This window comes from Dendropsophus ebraccatus, chromosome 10 (genome assembly GCF_027789765.1).
Source record: "Dendropsophus ebraccatus isolate aDenEbr1 chromosome 10, aDenEbr1.pat, whole genome shotgun sequence".
Taxonomy (NCBI): domain Eukaryota; kingdom Metazoa; phylum Chordata; class Amphibia; order Anura; family Hylidae; genus Dendropsophus; species Dendropsophus ebraccatus.
Genome location: NC_091463.1, coordinates 54,527,825 through 54,544,629, shown reverse-complemented (window position 1 = coordinate 54,544,629; position 16,805 = coordinate 54,527,825). Strand labels below are relative to the sequence as shown.

The 16,805-nt window shown below is 41.6% G+C and overlaps 1 protein-coding gene across 2 annotated transcripts in view; it reads left to right on the top strand.

Moving 5' to 3' along the window:
- Nucleotides 1-13,568, top strand: part of SMARCA1 (SNF2 related chromatin remodeling ATPase 1) — a 77,904-nt gene extending 64,336 nt beyond the window's left edge. The window contains exons 20-25 of one of the 2 annotated variants that reach the window (XM_069986892.1): nucleotides 90-222; nucleotides 497-615; nucleotides 1,268-1,480; nucleotides 11,135-11,242; nucleotides 12,924-12,993; nucleotides 13,273-13,568. In XM_069986892.1, the coding sequence (XP_069842993.1) occupies nucleotides 90-222; nucleotides 497-615; nucleotides 1,268-1,480; nucleotides 11,135-11,242; nucleotides 12,924-12,986 (636 nt within the window). In that variant the 3' untranslated portion in view covers nucleotides 12,987-12,993; nucleotides 13,273-13,568. Of the gene's footprint in view, nucleotides 1-89; nucleotides 223-496; nucleotides 616-1,267; nucleotides 1,481-11,134; nucleotides 11,243-12,923 lie in introns of both variants that reach the window. The other variant, XM_069986891.1, reaches the window with a different exon arrangement.
- Nucleotides 13,569-16,805: the final 3,237 nt, after the last annotated feature.

The following is a 16,805-nucleotide window of genomic DNA, read 5'->3' as shown; positions in this document are numbered from 1 at the left end:
CATTCACTTCCAGCCAGACATTGTATGGTGTCATTTTCATGAAAAAGTTGCCATTTGGAGTGTCATTGATATGTTATGTGTATTAATAGGGTTTTACGAATTGGAATAAACGGGACTTCAACCAGTTTATTAAAGCCAGTGAGAAGTATGGCCGTGATGATATTGATAACATTGCTCGGGAAGTGGAAGGGAAGACACCAGAAGAGGTCATTGAATACTCAGGTTTGTTTGCCTCTATGCTCTATTAGTTATGTACTGGCTCATATTGTACCTGTCCTATAGCAGTTATCATAACCCATAGTCTAGTAGATGGGCTTTTATTCATCAGAAATCAATGAAACCCTTACAATGAATCTTATCTAGAAGCTAGTCCAGACTGGAATGTTTAAGAAGTATTTCTTCATCTAAGCCATAAAGCAGACGACAGCATTAGTGCAGCCCTGAGCTATTTCTCTCTCTGTACATACACATTTATATATTACATATTTGGTTTCAGCTGTTTTCTGGGAACGTTGCAATGAATTACAGGATATTGAAAAAATCATGGCCCAGATTGAACGAGGCGAGGCACGGATCCAGAGGAGGATCAGCATCAAAAAAGCATTGGATGCAAAGGTAATCATAATAATTTCTTTTTTATGACATCAGTCGAATTTCATGTGATCTAGCAAACTTTAAAGGGAATCTGTCAGGCCCATACCAGGTACAGAGCTGGAGACACAGGCAGATAGGTGACAGAAAGATAAAACAAACAATGCCTTTCGTCTTTGCTGATGGTCATTTGCAGAGTTATAAAATAAAATTTTTTCTTTGGAAGCTAAAGTGCCACAGAAGTAATGCTGAGCCACAGCATGCATGCCTTCTCCCACACCTCTCCCTGCCTTGACTGATTGATGTACATAGCTGGAGGCTGAACCCAATGCATCAATCAATCGAGACAGGAAGGCTGTGGAAGGGAGGAGTGGTGCATTACTTCAATGGCACTTCAGCTTCTAAGGATAAATGCATTTTTATAACACTGCAAATGGCATCAGCAAAAGTATCATTTGTTTTATCTTCCTATTACCTATATGCCCTTGTCTGTAGATCTGTACCTGGTATGGGCCTGACAGATTCCCTTTAAACTTTGGCTATTTCAGTGGAATGTAATGACTGGCAATTTAAAGTCAAGTGAGAGTTTGCTGCATCTGTACTGTATGTCTACAATGGGCAAAAGTGACTGAATAGGTTATAATGATCGGTGAGCTTGTTGTTCTGCTCTGTTTAGATTGCAAGGTACAAGGCACCCTTTCATCAGCTGCGGATACAATATGGGACCAATAAAGGCAAAAACTACACAGAGGAAGAAGACCGGTTCCTCATATGCATGCTGCATAAAATGGGCTTTGATAAGGAAAATGTGTATGAAGAGCTACGCCAGTGTGTTAGGAATGCCCCGCAGTTCCGCTTTGATTGGTTCATAAAGTCAAGGACCGCTATGGTATGTACAATCACAATAGGATGTTAGTGCATGCAGTGTACTATGGGCCTCTTGTGGCTTTACAGTCATGAAAATCGTGCATTTCTAATTCAATCAACTTTACCTGAATACATGTATTCTGTTATGCAAGGACCCACACCCAACGTTTACCATAGAATTGTAACCAACAGTACTCGCTATTGCGTAATCCACTTCAAGTAATAGGGCAGCTAGAAGGATTACACAGGTTGCATTTGGAATCATATAACCTAAGGCTGGGTTCACACTATGTATATTTGAGGCTGTATTTTGTCCTCATGTCAGGTCCTCATAGCAACCAAAACCAGGAGTGGATTGAAAACACAGAAAGGCTCTGTCCACACAATGTTGAAATTGAGTGGATGGCCGCCATATAACAGTAAATAACTTCCATTATTTCAATACAACAGCCGTTTTAAAATAACAGCACATATTTGCCATTAAATGACGGCCATCCACTCAATTACAACATTATGTGAACAGAGCCTTTCTGTGTTTTCAATCCACTCCTGGTTTTGGTTGCTGTACAGCCTCAAATATTCGTAGTGTGAACATAGCCTAAAACTGTACAATAGCATTAGGTGTTGGCAGTAGTAAGGAGTTCCCCTGTCTGTTTTAGCCATTTACAGAATATACTCGTATTCTGTATTTGGCTTTACAATAAAGATTTGAAGATTGCATTAACTGGATGCTGCTGGACTGATTGAGTCTCGTTATTCTGGCCCACGTTATTGGAATTGTGGACCTCCAGCGTTCATCCCCTTCTATTTGAGATTGGCTCTGTTGGTGTTGTTGGACTTCTTTATTTTTGTGGTATGTCAGGGAGACATATTGGGGTTTGTCCGGGTTTGAGTGTTGAGACCCTAACCAATCTGTAGAATGAGCTGCTGCGTAGTCCACTCCCCACTGTGTGTCTGTGTGAGGAGACGACTCTCCTCACTAGATTTTTATTATGCAGCCGTCTCATTGTGTGACACAGAGTCGGGAGAGGACCGCGCTAAGTGCAGACTTCTCCTGGCTTGTTCTCCCGATTGGTGGCAGTCTGAACACCTAGGGGGACATTTATGAAACGTCCGCCCGAGGCGTACGCCAGAAAGAAGGCGTAAATAATGATGCAAAGCTACACCTGCTGGAAGCAAGTGTAGATTTAGTACGCCGGGCGCAGGTTCGGGCGTGCGCCTCTTAGTCAATCCTGCCTGGTAAAAGGGGCGGGGCCTAATATAAGACCAGCGTACTTGTATGCTGGTCTCAGACCTTGACTGATCAAAACTTAATGATCACAAGTCTCTCTGACGTGTCAAAAGTTATATTTCACAACAATGCCTCTTTAGGGCATAATAACGTATCATGCAGATTGTAAAAATAATTATATAAATGATTACTTCATGTTTATATTGCATTACTGTATCATCATGTGAATAAAGATTTCCCACTGAGTCCAGGAGCTGTAAGCACCATGTATGTTTAATCATGAAGGACTAGTAAATTATAAAATGTTAGCAGCCGCCCCCACATCTCAGACAGCTGGTGACATCACTATTGCTGATATATTTGGATATATGACGCCAAGACATTTTAGCATGGCTTCAGGCATTATTTTCTCCTACAGCTCCTACATGACTCTTTCTTCTAATCATCTGTATTATTACTTGGCCATACGTCCTGTTGTTTCTTATACCTTTGCTCTGTATTTGGTATTCAGACACTTTCTGTATGGAAAACTTGTTCCAGTGTCCCCAAAATGTCACCAAAGTAAGAAATTGTAAAAAGAATGAAGGAAAAATGGGCCGAAAATAGTATATATAAACTCAATAGAACTTGAATATTTTAAAAAAGGGCAGTTTGGGGACTACTATGGTCACAGCAATTCTAGGACTGTCATGCTGGGACTTGTAGTTCTTCAGAACAGGTTAGAAGAGGATTGCAGAAACGTTATTAGACAGACACACACTCCCTAGTGATACTTTACCATGAAGGAAGGAGTCTCTTCCTTCTTCATCAGCTGTCCTGTGCTCATGTGACCATGATCATGACACCATTGCAGTCTCTGCCTGGAGTCCCTGCTGCTTCTGTACAGTGATGCATCCGGCATACTGAGGTGAGCAGCATCATAGGCAGATGCTGTACTTAACTTACAATGGCCTCTGAGAAGCCAGAATCAATTGTATGTCGGGCACCACTGTGTTAGAAAAAAAAAATGTAATCTTTTCTCAGTCTAACCTGTCAAACATTATCTTATATGGGAGAAAAATAGGAGAAAATTGGTGGTTGTCCTGGCACACTGCCTGTATGGCTTCCTGTGCCCTGTAGTTCTCCACAGGATTGGACATGGGTTCAGGATATGGATCAAATATGAGGTTTTATTGGCTTAACAACGCGCTTCGTGGAGGCCACCCTCCTTTTCATCAGGCATCATGCCTGATGATGGAATTTTTTCACAAGAGATGGCATATGGAAGATCACACATGCACAGCCATTGTTCTCTTATTAGCTCCTCTTTGCCACCAGCTGCCTCCTTTAGCCAACTGCAAGACTTCATTTCCCTATTCTCACAGTAAGTGGTGATGTATAGGGTAAGGGGTATGATGTATAGGGTAAGGGTATGTTCACATCTCGTTTTTAGCCACACGTCGGGCTACACGGCAGAAATCAGTGAAAAAAGGATGCGGCCGACGGCCACATGACGGCCACATTGACTTTAATGAGCACCACAGAGTCATTATGTGACTGTGTTCTGCTCATTTGGGGACGTACACGGCTTTTGTGCAGGACTCAAAAGCTTGGTCGACTACGCTTTTTAGTCCTGCACAAAAGCCGTGTACGTCCCCAAATGAGCAGAACACAGTCACATAATGACTCTGTCCTGCTCATTAAAGTCAATGTGGCCGTCATGTGGCCGTCGGCCGCACGTTGGGCTGCACGGCAGCATCCTTTTTTCACTGATTTCTGCCGTGTAGCCCGATGTGCGGCTAAAAACGAGATATGAACATACCCTTAGAGGTGCAAGCCCCAACTATCAGGCATGAGCTGCAAGGTGACTTTGGTCATGTGACAGGAAGATCATTGTGTCACATTGAGACATTGCATTCAATTCAATGCAACCAAAAACATACTGTGACAGATTATTGGTCACAGGTTGTAAGCTGCATGTGACTTTGCCAGCATTAAGCTCGGTGACTGCAATCTGCTTGCAACTTCTTCAGGATTTAGCTATATCCTTAACAGCTAAATTGCCGCCAGTTACGGAGTTGTGCCATGCACCAATATTTTGGCTGTCTGTCTTAGATGTGATTTGCTGGCGTGCATCGTATGTCACCTTGTTACCCTAGCCTTGAAGTCACAAAAATCCAATTGTTTATGTCTCTTTAAAAAGAGGTCTGCCGTGAAATCTGTAACAGACCGATATTACATTTCTGGTTCATTTTAGAGGCCTTTTTATAACCCTATCTTGTATAAATGCGGTAATAATTAAAATAAATTGGAATGATGTTTTTACAGCCCTCCTATCCAAAAACCTCTTTCCTCTCAATACAGCGGACTGGTAGTAGAGTCTGCCCATTGTCTGCCCATTTAGTATTTCAATCTAATTGGGACCATATTGCACACATTACATTTTAGAATTCCGGACAAAAAGTCATTTTCTATATTTTAGACTAATGCATTACTTAGAGGCTGAGTGTTTTGTACCTGAAATCAAACAGGGACAATGAAATTATGGAAGGAAAATGCAACTCTGATTTCATGACAAATTTCCCAGCTCTTTAGAGAGTCGAAGATGGAAAATGCATCAGTTAAATGAATTAATCGCATGTGCTAATAATATTACACACATATCATGTTCTCCCCCCAAGTCTGTGAGCACATCTGTTTACGGTGTGGACCGTGGATAGTGAATGCGTCTCAGTACATGGTAGAAATGGAAAATAAGGTTAGAGGTTACGGCAGAGAGCCAGATGCTCTGCAGTGCCATTCATACGGCAATATCCTCCACTATTGTTCAGTACAAATAAAGCTCCGCAGTCTCATCCGAAAAGAATGAAATGTCACCAGAATCAGAGATGGATTAGAGATCCAGAAAGAGCATAGTGAGATTGGTCTGCTTTCATATCGCTCAGCCAGCATAGTGACTGTAGACGTGGAGCCACTTCTCTGCCCCATTATACAGTTATGCTATAGTATGCCACAAGTGCAGATGGCATGAAAGTCCAATGTTTAAATTGCCCATATGACCTCATAATGATCTAGGAGGGGCATGGGTGACCTTGTATCGATGCATGGGTGGCTGCCCAGATAACCAACAACCTGTCAAGGACTGTCTAGCTCAGCGGGTTGACATTCCTCCCTTCCTCTTTTTAGATATATTACGTGATGGTAAGATATGTTCCCACAAAGTTTTTAAAAGAGTTTTCACAAAGAGTGAAATTTAAGACCATTTTGACAAGAAAATCCCCATCTAAATTTCACTAGAAAACTTTGGGTTTCATCTGCATATTTTTTTATAAATTCTTGCTTTTGAAAGTTTTTTCACCCTTTTTTGTTTGTTCCAAGTCTGTTGAGATTTATATCTGTATATTATATGTACTGCAGACACAATTGCAGACACAATTTCTCTTGCGATACGCAGCAGATTAGATCTAAATAACTGAACACAGCATCAAATCTGCACCATCAAATCTGCTGCAGATCTTCTGCGTATCTGCTGCGTATACGGTGTGTGTGTTTGAACCCTAAGGGTGCATTCACACATGCAGGATCTTCAGCAGATTTAATAGCGCAGATTTGAAGCTGCAGATTCAAAGCAAATCAATTCTGGGCCATCAAATGTGCTGCAGATCTGCTGTGGATCCTGTATGTGTGAACATACCCTAACATATTTTACATGCAGCTGACTAATGATTAGTTCTCAAGTTTATCTAAATATATACATTGGGGGGGGGGAACACTACTTCTAACTTATCACACCGATGTTTGTCAGGTACACGCCATTTACTAATAATGTACCACTTTTTTGACCTGTTCATGTTTGTATTTGTTTCCCCGGAAAAGGAGGGTGGCTGGGGGGGGGGGGGGGGGGTTCCTAATGGCTTGTTTCTGGTGCAATTTGTTGCACAAATTACACCAAAAATTAGAGGTGTGGATTGCTTTGCATTTTGCATCTGGACAGGGATTTCGTAACCAGCATACACCAAAGTAGTAAATGATACAAAAAATACACCTTTGGCTATGCAGTCAGCATGTCGGACAGTCTGCAGACTAGTGAATTCCCCCCACAGTGTTCCAGTCTCGTAATGTACTAGTTTTGTCCTGTACATTGTACCATTCAGCTGCACTCCACAAGTATCCCAGCGGCCACTAGAGGGTGCTGTGTACTAAAACATGGGCTGAAGCTTCTCAGCTTTTTGGAAAGCCGCTCTGTTCTTTGTCTGTAGTCTGTAAATATACACAATAAAATGCAGATTTTCTCCCCAGCTAAGCAAGCACATAAAAAGTTGCATGTATATGGTTATATAATGTTATATCTTTTATGCTATAGAAGATATCTAGCACTACATAGTATCAGTTTCATGCTTTTTATGTCATCTTTGTTATGGTTAGGTCCATAGTACAACTGATTTGGATGCACCTATAATATCAGAAAGATTTATTTGCCTTGTCTGCAGTGATGGAGGATGTATTATATGACTGTATAGTTTTTGTGCCTTGTTTTAGTGAAAAAGTGGACTTGGTAAATAAAATGTAGTTGGTTGAGACTGCAAATATAGTAATAAGTGCCTTGTTTGCTGACAGTCCATCTATAGCAGGCATGTCCAAACTTTTTTCGAAGAGTGCCAAATTTGATGAAGTGAACATGTGCGAGGGCCGACCATTTTACATGCTACATGCTATATGCTTTATAACACAGGCAGATAATAGCAAGCTGGATACCTGGGGGGCCGTAAAAGTTCGGAACGCGGGCCGCAAATGGCCCTCCGGCCGGACTTTGGACATGCCTGATCTATAGGAATCACTAACATATTATAGGAAGCTTATTTATACACATAGAAGCCAGTAGATTGTTAGAAGGAACGGGTATAACTAAAGGCAACAACACAAATACAGGTTTTTTTTTATAGATACCTGCAGGGCATCTATATATTTGCACCCTATAGTTTCTGCTTTATTCTTTCCAGAAGAGGACTGAAAACTGTCTGGTTTTCCTCATTGCCAAAGTCAACAGCAGTGATTCTCCTCTGTGACATCCATATACTTTATGCAGCGAATGCTGTCCAATGAATCAGGAGAGGTCACTTTGTCATTTCAGTTCTCTTGTCCATCATTTTCTAGTGCCCCGAGAGCAGGTGACAATTGTGTTTATTTCACAGCATGCTACTAAACATCACACATGTTGTATATTACCATACACTAGAGGAGAGATTGCACTCCCGTCTGGGCATACCTACATGTTCATGGTTATAGTCACTGGAGCTACACTGAGCCCCTCCATTGTGGCTGCATTGGGTGAAACACATTGCAGAATAGGAATAAAAATTCTTATATTACTTATTTATTTCATAAGAAAATAACTCAAAAGCGCTGCAGTCTCTTTCCAGCTAGATATTTCCATAGTGATATAGTAGTGTTGAATTTTTTAACCCATTGATTTCTCCTTTCTGAGTACAATGCAGTACTGTAGATATTAGCTAGGGGTTATAAAGTAATCTGTGCTAAATGGCAAAATCATTTCTGCTACTTCTGTTCCCCAACATAATTATAATACTTATAATAAAGATTTTCAGGCTGCAAGTAATACTGGAATAGAGCTGGACTTTGCACAATGTGCTCCATTTCACAGTTTGTAGCCATCAGGAGTATGTACTGTATTCATTGGGGGTGTTTCCATGTTCGGCAGTGCCAGAGGTAAGGGTAAGGGGTCATGATCCGATCCTGCGCTGCTTTGGCATACTCATTATTAATCATCTACATTCAGTAGCCGAGATCTCCGGGGGATGGTTTTTGTATCATTTCCTAGCTGAAATCATTAATCTTTTCTCATATAGTGTACGTTCCTTTACCAATACACTGGCTGCATTTCTCTTCCAGAGAATTAGTTCTTCGATCAATAGACTATTGTTTTATGCAGATTAGAAGGTTAATTGGTAACCAGGTAACTGATTCATCCGTTCTGGTGTCATTGTCCGTGTCTAGCGACGTACCGCTGCGAATTACAGCTGCATTAAACATCACAGACGTGAAATGGAATGGCATCTGACAGGGTGAGAAGCGAAGTATTACACATCCAGAAGCCCTGCAGTCATTCAGTAAATGCTCACTGGGGTTTGCCCTACTTCTCCGTGTATCCTAAATCTTGATTGGTCTTGTGCCCTTTACAGGGATACATGCATATAACCCACCTCAGCCTCCGAGTCCGCTGTGTGTAGTCTAATACATTCCTACTCATTTTAAAAGTTAAAATTCCTGTTCATGGAACCCTGCAGGGCAGTCCTGTCCTTGCTCAGCCACGCAGCACAAGAACCAGCAAAGGTTTCGGTCCCCGTGTGGCCACGCTTGCCTGCATATTTATATAAAAGCTGCATATATCCTTCATTAGGCTGCAGTGGTAGGGAGGGCCATCTCTTTCAGATATACTGGCTTCAGACATTTATGCCCATAAGCTTACCTATTGAAAAACAGTGTCATAAATTAAAAGCCTGCAGCCGTTTTTTAGGCTGTGCATAGAAATACATGCTATTTGTGTAAATTGCTATCTACTGTATAATGTAAGGATTGAAGTGGTTGTCTGCTTCAGAAAACCCCATTATTAATACCAAGTTATGGAATTCTGCCTTTATATGAGAAGAGTTCCCTGTTCCAAGTCTGTCACCAGAGCAGAAAGTGATCACAAAGAGCTTTTTTTCGCTTTTAAGGACCTTGCGTGTCCATGTATTACATGGAAAACCCATTGACTTCACAGGGCACTGTGCAATGCTTTATTTGAACTGTGGCGGCGCTGCAGGAAAGTTGACTTATTTCCCCGCAGATTACTGTGGAAGGTGGAAATGTTATAGGATTATAGGCTAGGTTTTCATCTCCCCTAATATTTCTGGTTTACTGCTCCATAACCGGAGCCAAAAACAAAAAATAACAGCAGTATTTGATACTCGACATCAACAAGGCCCGACCAACCCCACTGACTGTAGTAGGGTTCATTTGGATTTTGTTGTGGTTTCTGTCATTTTACCAGGTGAAGTTTTGCTGAATGCTGTGCCATTTCTTTAGGCCTTTTTTGTGGAATTTCCATTAAAAGATCCAAAATGGATGTAAACCTAGATGTGAATGGTGGGGGCAAATGAACAATCACTCAGACAGTGTATGTGTGTGTATATTATGTAATGTATTGTTTTAATTTCCTTGCACTGTCATATCAACAGCCTAGCTTGTGATCCAAGTGCTCTGTATGGGGGAAACAGCATAATGGGGGGAGATGAACATAGATTGGGGGGAGATGAACATAGATTGCGCCTCTTTAGACGCCCTTATACATTGTACACACCACACCTAACACTCTTCTACACTAATAATTGTAGGTGACATGTGTGAAAACGAGGTAATTTGTATATACAGTGCTTGGTTCTCAAACTGCTCCGAATTTAAACAAACTTGGCCGGACCTAGTCTTGTAGTCTTGTGTAAAGCTGTGCCACAGCAGACCACAGATGTCACACAGTGATGCTGACAAAGCAGGGGCTGTTGGCATCACTATGTATGGCTGCTTTCCTCCTCCCCTCCCCTCTACTGTATCATCTGTACTGGCCCCCCCTCCTGTTGTCACCATGACTGCAGTATGGAGAATGGGGTGAGGTAGAGTAGTTAACTATTGGTGGATGCTGGAACCTGTGTATTTACATTACTTCTTAGGGTACAAACACACTGGGCTTATCCGCAAATTCACAGTGAGACCTGCTGCAGATCCCTGCCCAGTACACTCATGGCCAGGATGATCTGGGCTGAGACCGGCCGTTCCGTTATGTGAACATAGCCTTAACAAGCAAACAGTAAATCATCGACCCCGGCAGGCATGCTGTATGACCAGGATGGACTTATATCATTGCTATCTGTCTAGCCGCTGTAACTCCAAGTGATCTCTAAAATAAAGAAGGCTGCAGCACAAAGTGAAGCGGGGTGTTTAGCCCCCTTTATGCCATTAGTGGACATGTTTCTGTAAACATGAGGAGTCCGTTTAGAATTCTTAGTAAGGATCCATTCACAGCTACAGGATCTGCTGCAGATTTGAAGCTGCATATAATCAGTGTAACTAAATGATGGGACACAACATCATATCTGCTGCAGATCCTGTACATATGAATAGACCCTAACCAAACAATCTCTGGAAGCAAGTATTGCAAACCCGGCATAAAAAAGCTTAGTGATCAGTAAATGTAGTTATTGTCTTACTGATGATTTATATACTTAATATGTTAAAATATTTCACAATTGCACAATCCTCCTTCTTCTGCACACCCTGGATTTCCTACACTGCATTTTAGTTAAGTACTTCTAAAGTAAAGGAAGGATATAGACATTAGGCCACTGGTGCACAGTATATTGTCTGTATCACTATTAATCTCTGCAATTCTCATTCCATTATTACATTTGTTAGGAGCTGCAAAGACGCTGCAATACCCTGATATCTCTGATAGAGAAGGAAAATCTGGAAATAGAAGAAAAGGAGAGAGCAGAGAAAAAGAAAAAGACACCCAAGTCAACGGTAAATACAAAGGGAAATATGGTCTATATTAGGCAGTGTGATGGTCAGCCCCAGATTGGGAGTAAAAAGAGCCGTTCTCTTACACTGTATTAAGGCCCTATTCCACGGGTCGTTTAGAGGAGCAATATAGTTCGTATTCGGCCGATATCGGCCGCTACGAACGATATTCGTCCCGTGGAATAGAGTGCAACGATCAGCCGACATCGTTCATGTCGGCTGATCGTTGCAGTCGCTTGTTTTTCAACATGTTGAAAAACAAGCGACTGATATAGCAGCGATCTGCTGCCGTCGCTCCGTTGAATAGGAGCATCGGCAGCAAACGCTGCTATATCCTATGGGCTGCCCGGATGATCAGCGATCCCCCGGGCAGCCCCCCCGCAGCTCCCCGCCGCCCCCTCCCGCACTGACCCGCTCGCTGCAGCCGCGTTGAATAGCGGCGGCAGCGAGCGGGGAACGAGGAGCAAACGAGCGCTAATAGCGCTCGTTTGCTCCTCCAAACGACTCGTGGAATAGGGGCATAAGTCATTTTGCTGAAATATTGATGTGATAAAATAAACAAAGACCAAATTTACAAGTAAACTATACAGAAATGGACCATCCATTCTTAATTTCATCTTCGACTTCTGTGGGCTACAAATGGTACCAGTAGGAGTCTGTTGGAATATTTTAAGTATTACACAAAATATCTGGTAAAAAAAAAAAACTGAAATGTGTAAAAAACTATTGTATTTTAATGCATTGTCACCATTCTTTCAGTGTTGATAAAAAATGAAAATTACACAGATCAAAATTATGGAAATGTGAACAAAACCCTGAGGTTTCACAAACAGAAATTACTTTCTTTAGCGTGTTTTCTTTTTGGCATAGAATCTCTTTGACTATTACTATATGTTATATTACATTTTGTAGTAAAGCATTGCTTCTAGGTTAATATGTGATTGAAGAGTATATGTGGCTGGTTGTGGGGTAAAGAATAAAAAAGAATCTATGCTTACCTGCCTGATCCCCTGCAGCTGCCACACCGATCCTCCCAGTGCCTGGTCTTCTCAGCTACTGATTGGCTGAGCAGAGGGTTTCTGCATGGACTGTGCAACCAAGAAGAACCAGGCCCTGGGAGCATCAGTATGGTGCATGTGGGGAATCTGGGCAGGTGAGTATAGCTTTTATTCTACTTTTAGCCCACCACAAGCCACATATACATTTTTTATGCCCAGATAACCCTTTTAAAGCTATGGATATATATTTGGAAGGTAGGTTTTAGTCATAAATAAACCGCTGCCTGTCAGGTATTTACCTCATCACGTCTCAGTAATGGTTGCTTCCTCCTTGGAGATGTCACAGGAGTCCTGGGTCTGCTTGTTTCCAAGTAGGGTTCTGCCGCCTAGGGCAGTATGTCAAGTAGGTAGGGAGAGGGCTGGGTTCAGATTGGTGCTCACTTTTCCTGCTCTTACATGATACCGCCTGTGTAGGATTACAAGGGATTTATCAAGAGGCTGTGCCTGTGCTCAGAGCTGGTATACATTTTTATTATTTATACCTGCTAAAAGGTGTAAATCATATTAAATTTAGTGAACGGGCCGAACACTGGTTTGCACCGACTCTTAATCTCTGCCAGGTACACTGATAATTGATAAATTCATTCTTATGTTTTTCTTTCTTTTATTTTTGTCTTTTCTTTCAGTCGGGGAAAAGGAAGGCGGATGCAGACACCGGAAAGAAGGATGCTAAGAAATCCAAGTCTTAAAGCCTGTGTAGGTCCCTGATATAAGACTGTCATTTCCTCACTTCTCTGCTATAATAATGCCTCATGTGAAGTTAACATCCAGTGTGCATTTCCATAACTTCCTAGTTACAGTAACACGTGTAAGAATGTGTATATTTTTTAATGTCTATCTAAAGAATATGTAGTATTATATTTTATGCTTCCCAGTATTTACATCTTCCGTATTTTGTGAAAATCATATATTTCATATGACAGCGGTTCTTGTTTTAAAGTGCACCTCTCATTCCATGCTGGCCTCTCATTCCAGTTCAGTCTCTAGCGCACACCTGAACAGACAGCGCCTCAGATGGATTTTGACAGCACATCTCTGTGTTCAGGCGCACGCCAGTAACTAAATTCTTCTGACAATGCCATTGACAACATACAGTGCAGTCAGCGGTGCTGCCGGAAGAACTCCGCATCCGACCTGCACCAGCAGGATTATGACACTGTATCCTGCCACCAGCATGGAATGAGAGGTACACTTTAAGCAAGTGCAGAAGGTTTTAGCTTTTGTATGTTTTATACTGTATCCAGTGGCTTTCAAATAAAACCTAAATCCCATTTGTTCCATTTGTTTTTTTTTGGATCTGAAGACCATTAGTTTTATCCTGCCAAACTCCTTGACAGCAAAATTAAAGATTATATTGCATGAAGAAAAAAGTTCTGAAGTCATTTCCAATAGAAAGGATTTGCCGGATTTTCTACTCATACACCGTAGCACAAATGAGTTTCAGTATATTAATGAGGTTGTAATGCAGAAATACTATGTAAGTGTTTGGTCCTTCTGAGTAACAGACTAGTTGTGCTAACACTGCTTTTAGCTGTCTAGCTATTAAGGTATACTGGTAAATCCTAGGCTACTATACAGGGCCTACCACAGAACAGTTGTATACTCCCATCCTCCTCACCATTGAGAGACAGTTGCCAAGCTACATGCAGATACCTAGTAGCAGTCAGTCAGAGGTGAGAGGAAGGTGCCATTCTCCTGAAATGCCATTTTAGTTCAATGCGGTCTCATAGTTTAGTGCAGGGATGGGGAACCTTCGGCCCTCTAGCTGTTGCAAAACTACAATTACCATCATGCCCGGACAGCCGTAGCTAAAGGGCATGAGGGGAACTGTAGTTTTGCAACAGCTAGAGGGCTGAGGGTTCCCCATCCCAGGTTTAGTGGACCTGTCGTTTGGGTGAGGGTAATGATTCTTATTAAAAACAGTAGTGTATGAAGTCTTTTTTTTTCAGGCAATGTTTCATGGGAAAAATGTATGCAAATAAACTCTCTCCAGAGGGAAGAAAACTGTCTTGTGCAAGCTGAACAAGAATCTCCTGCAAAAGGAAGAGTCACCTTTCTGTAGACAGCTGTTTATCCAGAGAATTGTGGATGGAGCTGTGCTAAAATAGTCTTACCAAAGTCATAGTATAACCCTATGTATTATAACAGTCATAAACGGCTGCTGGAAGGTAATGAATCCCTTGTGTTGAGGGCAGAAACATCTTTGGGATCTTGCATGCCTTAGCACAGGTAGTTAGCAGTACAGTTAACTTGTTGAACCAGTGTTTGTTTACTTTTATTTGTTAAGGTGACTATGGACAGCACATAGCATATTACCATACAGGGTCTCATCATGTCAAGTGCCTCATATCTTACAATACAAGGCTATGTTCACACTACGTATATGTCCGGCCATAGTTCGTACGCGGCCGGACATGTGCGGCTGAAACTACGGCCGTGTGAAAAATAGGCATGCGGGCGAATTGCGCACATACGGGCGCTTGCGAACATACGCCCGTAGTATAGTTATGCTTCCTAGCTTGTTTCGAAGCGATCTGAAGCAGGTAATTTACTTGGAAATCTTCGCCCAGCCCAGTAAACCACACAGAACCTTTTTAATATAAAAATAAAGTTCGATTTGGCTGAAAAAAGTACTCCGTACGGGGCCGCATTGAAATCCACGGCCGTGAGTTGGAACAGTTCTGGCCGCAAACAATGGTCTTGTTCATTTTTCACGGGGCCGTATACGATCCGGCCGTAAGCTCGTACGTAGTGTGCATTGTGCGGGCGCATATCGTATACTTTCAAGCATACGCATCAACCGCAAAACTACAGGCGTATATTCGCGGTTCGCACTACGCCCGTAAATATACATAGTGTGAACATAGCCTGAAAGCAGACTTTCTATCCCAATGAGAAGTTCTTTTAGACCCATTTAATATCATCAATGTTCATCTGTTGTTGTTTTTTTATTTTTATTTGTATCAGACTTTCTAGTCATGTGGTCTGTACTATGACAAGAGACAGAATAAAGCGACTACCTTTCATAATAGAAAGTCCAGTATGAAACAGAGAAATTTCCGCCCATTAGCTGCCTGTAACCATTCTCTCTACACTGTGCTGTCAGACACGTCTGGAAAGAAAAGATAAGCTGCAATGTCAAGTTTTCAGTGGGGAAAAAACAGAATTATATCCTGATAATATTTGCATTGTGCAGAACATCTTGGAATGACATCACTTTTGTTTTATGAGCTTTCTGTATCCATATGTAAAGAAAAACCACACAAGTAATTATAAAAAGAGAAAAAAAGTCTCCATGCAGCCGATAGAGGCAGCTCTTACCTCAGGTGTGTTCTCCAGGGATGGGTATTAGCATACTGCTAGGAGCATCACTCACTTTCTAAAGGCAACAAAGCTGCACATTGAATGATCTCTGACAGCATTTGCAAATAGTATTTAACTATAATTTGCCAATTTGGAACAAGTCTGTTATTTATATAGGAGAATCTGAAAAGGTCTATGCCTTATTAAACTATATAGCAAAAATATGCAGCAATTTGACGGATCAGATCTATAATTCTGCTTATTACCTTTGTGTTGTGTCATTATTAATTATGGGTTGTGTTAATGCTCTGAGGAAAATACATTTCATTACAAATTAGACATTTTATAGGCAAAATAACGTAATGGAATCTATAATGAATTGCATAATGGGAACATATAAATGATGAATTGATGTTTATGTCTGTTATTATCATATACATATACATATTGCTTGGAGGTAGAACACCATAATGATATCAGAGTATTAATGTTAAAACCTATTTATTCAGTGTGGAATTTAGTCACTTTAGACTTAACAGTTGCATAAAATTCCCGGGTTAACCTAATGGATTCTACATTTACCTACTGTATCATCTCCAGAACTAGAATGAAAAAAAGCACTCTGTTATGTCCGTGCTTGTTCAGACCTCAGTGCAGTCCTCTGCATGCAAAGTACAGCCAAGACTGCGCTTCGGCCACGTTTCAGTGTGCATATTTCCCACCAGTCTGAACCCTGTCTTATTTTAGCACATGCTGTCTGGTTTCTTTTGCTAGTCCTGGGCTGCAAATTCTTTCGGCACAGTAGTGATGGACAGTTACCTTCTCCACTTATCTCCCTTCCCTGCCATTCTGTGTGGTCTGCATGTCAGAGGGCTGGTCCAATTACTCTTTGGCCCGGGACTCAGGCATCTCGTAAGTCCACTTGTGCTCTTGGACATTGCTTGGCTTGCTATAGTCCCTTGTAGCTAGAGCTAGCGTTTTGTATTGGATTGTTCGGCATTCTTACCTCTTTGCTTGTCCTTCTTACCTCTGTTTTCACCTGCTGCTTTTGTATCGTTCTGCTATCTCTGGTTTCCCTTGTATCCACCTGACTATTCTTTATTATGTTTGTTTATCTTGTCTGGTTCTGTGTTTCACTTAACCAGCATAAGGACGGTCGCCCAGTTTTTGCTGACCGCCTTACGTCGGGCTAGCAAGTAGGCATT